We start from the raw sequence: 10,045 nt of genomic DNA on the forward strand, positions 1-10,045 counted from the left end.
ACACAAAGATGGAGAGAACACATTGATGGGGTAATTTCTTTCTTTTTTTTTTTTTTTTTTAAACATTCTCAGTGGGGAAACTCAGAAGAATATAGACAACAAAAGGAATAATCACCACTTTTTAATATTCTCTCCCAAATCGACTCTTGTCACTGCTGTCCTTCTATACCACTTCAGTTTCTACCTTTTCATTTAAACATTAAAGCACTTGTGGTATAACAGTTAAAAAGACTTGCATTTTTATTTTATTAGAATTGAATAAAGTGCACTCTCGTAAAAACAGAAATACGGTGGTGTAAACCAAAGTTTTTTTTACGCACTGGTTCATTTCAAGTTTGCATATCTGCAAAAGCCACCTGCAACAAAGGTGAGACATGTTCTGCGCACCCGGCGGTTTTCGCTGCCGTTGCGTTCCAGATGAACAGGACGATGTCAAAGCATGTGTGAAAACTGGGTGAGCTACCATATGGCACGGAGTAGCCCTGCAACCTCAGATCCTCTGACCCACTTTTGTTTACCCCCTCATTTCACCACTTCATCAGTACTCCTCCTCAAGGTCGTCGTCCAGGTCTGAAAACTCAATAGATGGTCTGTTGTCTTGGATCTCCTCGTCCCCATGGGGAACTGCAAGCCAGAGATATTAAGTCAAAATTTGTAGCCACATAAATGTGACAATGAAAATAAACAATAGAAAGATCTGTTGCATACAGGCTGGAAGCTTTAAACATGACAATGACAGACGAAAGCTTCAGGACTGGCTTTCAACAAATCCAAAAGCAAAGGAGAGAAGGAGGGAGCAACATACTTTCAAGATTGTCCATGTGTTCGTGAAGAATTCTCACCAGGTTGAATAACTGGGTGAGAAAGGGAAGGAGTTTCTTTTTTCAAGATTTGTATTCTACCACAATTCAACATTTAAGTGTTTTTAAAGTGTGTAAATCAGAATTAACTAGAGCATCTGTGGGTAAATGTGTAAGAAGGCTATGTGCAATCATGAGTATGGAAAAGCAACTGAAGCCCTGTACACTGATGTAGTCTGACAACAAAAACATACAAATGGCTCTTTAAGCCAGTGTTAAGAAAGACTAATGTAATATGATCAGCTGTAGTGCTGATCTGGCAATGTGGGTAAATCCAGTTGAGTGTGTGTGTGTGTGTGTGTGTGTGCATGTGTGTCTCCTCACCCCAGCTGCATCGACTGCTCCCAGGACATCAGAGAACCTCTGCTCACAGAAATGCAGCAGCACCACCAGATAGAGGCCGCTGCTGATGAACTCATCATATTCTGACTGTGAGGCAAAAAAAAAAAAAAAAAAAAAAGACCTTTCAGCAAACTGCAGTTTTTATTACACCATTCTTCAAAAGATATTTCCTCATTTAGTGTTTCGATGATGGTGTAAAAAAAAAAAAAAAAAAAGCTCCCATTGGTGTTCAGCTGGGTGGAGATCTGCCGACTTCTAACACCACAGTGTATACGATTCATCACTTTCATGAGCCCTTGTGCCCTGATTGGAGCGTGGCTTCTCCAGCACTGTGCAGGAATTAAGGCGCGACGCTGTGGCCGTATTAGATGCAAAAATACATTGCAAGAATATGGCTGCACATGTATAGAGCCATAAGGAATATATCTATTTCTTATTTATTTGAGTTTGCCTACTTTAAAAAAAAAAAAAACATCTCCATCTAGCCTGTAGTCTACAGCTCGCTTGGCTATATCTTTAGCATCTACCACCATTCCATTTCTGTTTTGTTTGAGCGCATATCTTTTGTTCATTTTGAGCATTTAACAGCAGCCTTAGCATCCAATCAGTGTAAATTAATTGATTTCTTCCCTCCATTCATTTAACTCAAAGAAGTAAATTGTGACTCACTTGCACATGTGTCCTGTATAACTCCTGAATGTCAAAGTTGTCTATGTTCAAACGCAGTTTCTCCTTGCAGAGTTCACATGTGGTGATGGCCTCAAGGTTTGTGCCTAATAGAGAAAGAGAAAGTAAAAAAAAAAAACCCCAAAACACGTGACTGTATTGACGAGACATGGTTTTAGTGAAAGCTGCAGCCAGGTAAGAGGTTTGTATTCACCTGAACCGATTTTGGAGCGAAGCCACCTCTTGATGCATTCCTGGTGGACGTATTGCAGACTGCCTGTGCAGCGGCAAGGCTGAATCAGGGGGTTGGATGCAGATTCCTCCCCCATCTGGCAGATTCGGCACAGGTCGCCTTCCTCCTCGTCAGAATCCTCCAGCAGCAGTCTGCAGCAGGAAAGGAAGAGATTTACTTCTACTGTTGATACTGTCCAAATTTTTTTTCCTCCTGTTTCATATGTAAAAACTGACAAGTGACGTTACAAAATGACTTGTTTAAATTCTGAATTAGCAGTTAATGATAAAGTGGGCTAAACTGGAACAGCAACAACCCCAGAATGTCTTATTACCTGTTAAAAGAGGGAAATCCAACATAAATAAAATAGCTAACATGCTAGCAGGGCCAACAACACACTGGGCTGGATTAATCATCTTGGACCAGCAGTATCACCATATTTCAGATACTAAATTAATATTCATCCTATCCATGAGATAGCAAACAAGCATGTTGGCCATATTCACCATTTTTCTATAAGAAATGCATGTTGTGTGAAAAATTAAAATTCCCTACTTCTCCTTGATCTTGCGCAGCTTCTCTTGATCCCTACTGGAAATGGGCTTATCTGCCTGGACATCCAGCTGGCTCTCAACGCCGCCCAACGGACCCACGGAAGCTGAAAGGTTTTCGAATAAGCCCACTCTGCGGCGTGGTGAAAATTCAACGGAAGCATCTTCGAGGTTGGGTAACGTTTCATCCTCAAGTCTGCATGGACGGCCTGCGCCAAAGGCCTCTAAACCAACTGCTCCTTCCTCTGTCTCCTCCTTGTCCTCGTCCTCTTCGTCCTCCTCCTCGTCGTCGTCGTCGTCGTCCTGTGACGCTTTATGCTCGAGGTTATCCCACCTTCTCAGTAAGTGCTGCGGACGGCAGTAGCCCTCTTCCAAGCCCGCAGCCGAGTTTGCCCTCTCGTCCCTTGCGTGTCTCCTGAGGCGAGCAAGGAGGGGAGGGCAGTGGCCACGGAGGGAGGAGGACAGCCAGGAGGAGCCGCTGCCTCCTCCGCTGGTGGTGTTACTGCTACTGCCAACGCCCGGCTCCCTCCACGATGAAGCCATTCTGGACTGAGCCAGGCCACTGCGATAGCCGTCGCTGTTGTTCTCCTGGATTGGGGCGAGGTCTGCTCTACGATTCCTGATGCTACCCAGGGTCGCCTCTGACGCTCCGGTGTCGGACTCCACACCAGACATCCTGGCTCCATCGTCACTGTCCACAGAGTCTCCACCAGTTGATGGACTGTCATCATCAAGGGAGCGAACGCTGGAGGATCCACTGGAGGAGTCCTGGCTGGAGCGCCGCGAAAAGAGACGGGACAGAAGGCGTCGCGTGGAGCTGCGGCCCTCTGACTCGCCACCGTCAGGGGCCGGCCTTGGAGGGAGCGTTGCCTCTGGTCTCACTGGGGGAGCGGTGTACCAGTGGGTGCGGGAGGAGTAAGAGGAGGAGATACTGGAGGAGGATTCAGAGTTCCCCGTTTGTTCCCGAGATGTGGAGTGGAGGGGGGACGAGCCGTTCGAGAAACGGGTCGTGGTTCTGTTGCTGAAGTCACGCACCAGAGGAGAAGATCGATGTGTGGAGGAAGAGGAGATGTGGCGATTTAGGGAGCTCTCTCTAGTGGCATAGGAGGAGGTTGAGGAAGATGAGGGAGACCAGGAGGGAGAGTAGGCAGTCTCTTTGGGCCGAGCCCCCTGTGCATATGTAGAAGTCACCCTGTTTGTCTGATCTGAAATGATGGGAGATGAGAGCAGTTTGTGTGAGAGTGGCTCATGTGTAACGTTGCAGTTAGACAGGCTGTGCAAACAGTGTGTTGGTTAACACTAAATGTGCCTACACAGTGAGGAAGCCAATCCAGGCGTCCAGGTCCTTCTTTCTCCCAAACCTGGGAGACTGGGCTCGTTCTTTGTCTCTAGCTCTCTCCTGGACAACAGCGGCTTAGAGGAGGAAGATGACGATGATGACGACGATGCGAGTGAATGGCACGACCTCCACGATGAATCAAACGAGTCATTGTATTTCTCACCTGTACAGGAAAAGAGCGGACAAACTGTTTTTGAGGTTTGTCGGGTGCATTTTCCAAATCAGCTTAATATTGATGTGATTTATCAGAATTTTACTTGACATCTCAATTCAGTTCTCTGTACGTTAAGAGACATTTCACTCCTATTGTGGCAAGCAAAACATTTTTTAACATATCAAACAGGCTGAGAAAATATTTTTCGGCTGAATTTCATGTGGGTCCAGGCATTCCTGTAGTAAGTATCTTTATAGTCAGTGACAGTTAGTTGAAATTATGATGAATGGCAACTAAGTCTACTGCTGACTGAGGCCTTGCACATAGGCTTTCACTCAACATTGTGCTGCCAAGATACAATACATTTTAACATCTGGATGTGGTTCCAAGTTTGAACTTAGCCCAGCTGTAACGAGTGTTTACTCAGTGGAAATGTATGCATCACCAAGGTAAAACCACACAAAGTAGTTGTTGCATAGAGATTAATTTAACACCCAATAACCGTGGTTTAACAGGTGTAGCAGTTACGTAGCAAAGTGACTCAACTGACAAAGCTTACGTTATCTTTCTGATAATGTTTAGAAGAGTAAAGTGAGATAATGGGATGTTCCTGAATCGTTATTAAAATGCTTCGAACTCTCACGAGCACTAACAAAACAAACAACAGCTAAGCTCTGACTACAGCTCATACAGAGGAAGTGCAACTTCATTCTCTGCTCAGGACACTGTGACTCCATTATGTCTTCACATAGCTAATAGTTGTTTGCCGCTATGTTATCGTTTTGAATACCGTATATATTTAAGACATTTATCAAGGTAGTGTGACTGTCGCAACCATATATTGGGACCATTAGTCCATCGCTTAAGTTCTGAGCCAGGTTTCAATATGCTGCTTCAATATGGAAGCAAAAACTTTTCCCTTAACTGAACACTCATCGTTTTGCTTAAGTGTGTCATGGTGACATTTTACTAATGCAAGCTAATGTTATCTAACCACCCTTATTACCACAGATGCACCAGCCACTGTTTTGCTACCATTACCACCTGCGCTGAAGCCAAATCAGACTACGAAACACCCAATATTTTCTGTACATTTGCGGTGAACGATCATAGAGGCTCAGTGTAATGTGATTTTCTGGTATTTTGTACCATTTGTATTAGCTTCTACTGACAACAACACAGTGAAAAGAATAGCCATGTGACTTTTTTTTTTACGGATATAATACAATGTGTAGCTCAAGCCAGGCGGTGGGGGTGCGCTCTGGACAAATTGCTTGCAGTGTGAATCAATATATCAGATCTTCACATGTCCTCCTCACATCAGAACAATAGCAAACAAGTTCAAAAATTGAGGCAATAGTTTTCTAATGACCTCCGCAACTCTCATATTATGTACCTCTGCCACTGCTAAGCCCATTACTGGAATAGGTGGATCCTGTAACGGAGGTGCTGGGGGTTCTTGAGTATAGTCCTCTGTTGCTGTAAGACAGTTTGGCCCTTTTAGAATCGCCATCGTCGCTGGCCTTCAACAGAACTGAGCGCATCCCCAACCTCCCATCAGAATCAGTCTGGGAAAACGAAGGCAAAGTTTTAGAAGAAACATTTGACCAAGCTGTTTTTTGCTGGCTATAAACAAATGCGACAGTGCAGCTCCAGTACCAGTTTGCTCCTGCTGCTGAGAGAGGATTCAGCCCATGGGCGGTCATAAGATCGACTGGAGGATGTCAGAGAAGAGGGCAGCTTCCAGCTGGAGGAGTGACTGTCAGAGCTGCTGCAGTCTCTGGTCGACCTCAGGAGACGGGAATTCTTCATAAAGGAGAGAAGGTAAAACATGTAGCATCAGCTAATACTCGTGCCTGGGCAAACATGTAATACAAAAATTGGTTAACTTCTCCTGCATTTTATTTGACAATCACTAGTGGCGCTATGGAGCAATGTGTTGATGATGTTTTGCACAAGCCTATGATGTAATACAGTCCAACAATTTCACCACTTTTAGTGGTGGCCATAATGTGCCAAGAAACTTAGCAATAGACAGCAAAGGGACAGGAAGAAGATGGCTGCAAGCTGAGGTTAATGTTTTTTTAACGGTCAGTAGGTTTTAAAATATTCAAAAGACTTGGTTTGGACATGTTTCATGAGTTTGGACATGTGGTTAACAGGTTGGTGTGTTTTGGCACGAGTGCAACTATTTGTTTACAAGAAAGCTGCACATGATACCTTTAATGGCCTGAACTCATAACATTTCTGCACATTTTTTTCTTGTAAACATAACACATAAACCCCAAGTGTTATTGTGCCTCACAATGGAAGAAAACTAAAACGGATTCATCTCTGAACTCGCACCATTTTGGAGAGGAGAACTTAAACAGATGCTCATCTCAGCAAACACATGAATTATATCATGGAAGGTGTTTTAAGGCTTCTGCATCTCGTTTGGACTCTTCTGGAAAGAACAAGAACTAGTCAGGGTCCAGGCAAATAGTAACACTATCTTTTGAGATGGGCCTTGACGAGCGGCGGGACTGAAATACACACAACGTGTGCCAAGGAATCTAGGCTGCCCTATAAAAAGACCTCCAAAGTGTCTGCTGTTGCCCCACTGATTCACGTAACTAGCTACTGTACCATGCTCCCAAGGGAACCTGCAAGAAACGAGCTTATGTGATTGACCTCTCCCTGGACTACACTAGAAAGGCAGATGAGTAAAGCCCCAAGAGGAATAGCAACACAGATACAGTACGAGGACGTGGACTCGGGCCCATGAAGTGGAGTTCATGTTATTGTTGCACTTAACTGTTTTTATCTAACTTAAACTAACACTATTTGTGTTGACACTGTTTCCCTACATGGCCTTTGCATACCAGGCTGAATTGCTTGAAGCTGGTGTTCATCTACAATTACACCTAAAAGACAAACACAGCAAAAACAAATCTTGACAAGCAGGACTGATGACAAGACTGACACAGTAAACCAAGGCTGTGGTGTAGTCTATTTGAATTATATCTGCTGTAGGGAAATTTATAAAGGGGGTGTATGCACTGTATAGAAGACAGCAATGCTGCGTATGGTTCCTCGTCTTTAGCCATTTCTGTGCAATAAAGCCTGAAGGTTGTGCCGTAAGCCTACCTGTTGGTCCAGGTCTGCCTTGTAAGCTGTAGATGCCCTCGGGAAGCGGTCATTATTCAGCACCGTCTCCCTACTGTGCAGCCGACTGGAGCTCAGTGATGAGGAGGAGACCGCTGGGCTGGATGTGAAGGACGACGTTGAGCTGGACAGACAAAAAGGAAGTCTGCGAGACCTGGAGTCCATCACTAATTTCCTGTTGTGATATGAAGATGAGAAATCCAAAGATATTAGTGGAAGATCGTTGAAATGTCCAAAACAGGAAGAACTTGCACAAGACAGGTCATGAAGGTTCCACCTTGCAGTGCTGAGTTTTAAAGGGCCCGTCAGTCTAATAAGTAACAAGGCTTGGTGGGGCGGTGTGCGGGCACGTCTGATTTGTTGATGACGCGCACATGACAGTGTGTCTGTAAACACTAAAACCTGCCACCATGCTGCTTCCTGGACTTGGTATCAAAGTCACGGTGCCTATCTTTGGAACTATGAACTCTGTCACATGAATATGACACTTGGAGACACCACGGAGCGAGCAGTGACACTCTGAGCTGCGTCTAAGCAAACAAGGTGCTCTACAACAGTTACGAAACACTTCAGATCATTTATTATTAAGCTGAATTACTAAAGAGCTCACAATGATGACTGTGAAAAAATTTCAAATTTGTATCCAAGTACCCTTGAGTGCTATTGATGTATTAACTCAAAAGCCTGGTGGACCTGAAAGGAAGAGTAGAGAGTTTCTGACATGAGTAGGCACAGTTTGAGTTACTCCCTGGTAGTTATATGGATCCATGGACATAAGCTATAGCACCTGCAGTTAAAGATAGCTCAGCGAGCCAGCAACCTGTCAGACCGAAAGGCACAGCAGACAGGACCAGATAACATTTTAAACCACAGCACGGCATGTAAACCTATTAACCACACCATATTTAGGAAAATGCAAATGCTTTATCATTATTGTTATTGCTTTTATTATTATTATTATTATTATTATTATTAAACACTACACAAAGTAGTTAAAAGGGAGTAATCTACAAGTCAGTCTGTTAAAAAAAAAAGACAACAAAATGTAAGAAATACACTAAAAATGTTGCATATTATGTTTAAAGCCTCATGTCGGTGTGATTACCTCCTAATTGATGTATGTAATGCTATGTAACAAGCAGCAGGTCTCACATCTGCTGGGATATAAACTGAGTTACCAGTTTGTAAAAAGGCACAGCTATCTAAAACTAATGCAGCCTAATAAACAAAGACTTTGAAATTAATCCTACCTTCAGAGTTTATAATGCTCAGTTTGTGTTGCAGCTGTTTCAGAGAGGCTTTGCTTCAGTTTTATGATCACTGTGGAGGCTACGGTTTGCAGTGCAGTCGAACTGTGTTGCCTTATACTGAAAACAAAACATATTTTTAATGTTTTGTCCGACTTATTTAGGTTAATGAGGGCGACGCAGTTCAACAACATCACAAACCACAGCCTCCATAACGACCATAAAGCTGAATCACCATGAAACAGCGTCCAATTAAAATGATCATTATGGCTCTCATTAGGGTGGGATTCATTGCAGAGCTGTTTGTTTGTTAGGTTGCAATAGTTTTAACTAGGTTTTACTCATTAAAACCACCAGTAAGTGATCGCTAGGCCTGCATCCAAACTCAGCAAATGCTGATGCATCGGTACCACTAACCATTAATGGTAGCAAATTACCGCCTCATTTAAATAAATAAGTCAGGGACTTTTCAACTTGGCAGCTTCTTGTGTTTTCGACCTTCTCTGCTTCGTCTTCATGACTTTTAATGCTTTTGCTGATTGATAATTCACGATCAGTCTCCTCACCTCCAAACCACAGGTCAAACACCAGTTAACGCTAACTGATATGACTAACTGACCGTCGGGCGTTTGATAACGTATAAAACGTGAGAATTAGCATTAGCATCGTCTTAGCCTTGTTTCCGCTAATGCTTCCTGGTCGAAACTTCACCTTGTTTGTGCCAAAGATTTAATGTGACACAAGTAACATTGATATTAATGCTCGGTCATATAAAAGACAACGTTGCCAAGAGGGGAAAAAAACACATAATTTAGCGTGTTTAGCATTTGCAGACCGTCTGTCGTTATTAATGAGTGAGTGGTCGTTCACATAACATTAATTCAGATGTTGTTTGTCGGCAGAGCTGTTAGCTACAAGCTAGTTGTTAGCTACAGGCTAGCTGGGTAGCCTTCCATTTGCACGCTATAATAACAAGTCCTAAATATTTACATTAGCTAACCAGTGGTGCTAAATTAAACCTCAACAGATGCTAGTGTGAGACAAGCAGTTTTAGCACCAAGCAGCGACGCACAGAGACAAAATACACAACTCGCAGCGCTGCCAGCAAACATCCTCACCTTTGATTTCTATCTTCCTAGCTTAAGCACAACAGGAGCGATGGCGGCCGTGTTGACTGGCGTTGACACAGAGGATCAGCTGATGTACCACAGTCAGGAGGGAGTGGTCTGGTCTGGTGGACTGCCTTCAGGTGGGTTATCGGCCCCCGTGCACATGTGCCACCCACGTTTATGTGAGTAGAAGTTTAATGCAATGCCCTGATAAGAAGTGGCACGTTTATTGCACTGATAAAATGAAGCCTCGTACAGACTTTGACGCCTCAAAGATGATCAGACTCAGTCAAACAGCGGCACCAGGTGGGTGAGATGAGAGAGTCAGTCATATTTTCATGTCTGGGGATAAATTCCCTCAACAACTCCAATGTTGCTACATTACATGTTATGTTATA

At 43.7% G+C, this 10,045-nt stretch overlaps 1 protein-coding gene across 1 annotated transcript; it reads right to left on the minus strand.

Annotated features, from left to right (window-relative positions):
• Positions 1-105: 105 nt before the first annotated feature.
• marchf7 (membrane-associated ring finger (C3HC4) 7) lies at positions 106-9,763 on the minus strand. The gene is made up of 11 exons (XM_070829247.1): positions 9,657-9,763; positions 7,274-7,466; positions 5,804-5,950; positions 5,541-5,712; positions 3,965-4,153; positions 2,656-3,856; positions 2,083-2,252; positions 1,872-1,975; positions 1,185-1,289; positions 806-854; positions 106-624 (listed from the first exon to the last, which is right to left on the minus strand). The coding sequence occupies exons 2-11, from the start codon at positions 7,454-7,456 to the stop codon at positions 539-541; spliced, it is 2,406 nt and encodes an 801-aa protein (XP_070685348.1). The 5' UTR covers positions 7,457-7,466; positions 9,657-9,763; the 3' UTR covers positions 106-538.
• Positions 9,764-10,045: the final 282 nt, after the last annotated feature.

The sequence above is a fragment of the Pempheris klunzingeri genome, chromosome 1, assembly GCF_042242105.1.
Source record: "Pempheris klunzingeri isolate RE-2024b chromosome 1, fPemKlu1.hap1, whole genome shotgun sequence".
Taxonomy (NCBI): Eukaryota; Metazoa; Chordata; class Actinopteri; order Acropomatiformes; family Pempheridae; genus Pempheris; species Pempheris klunzingeri.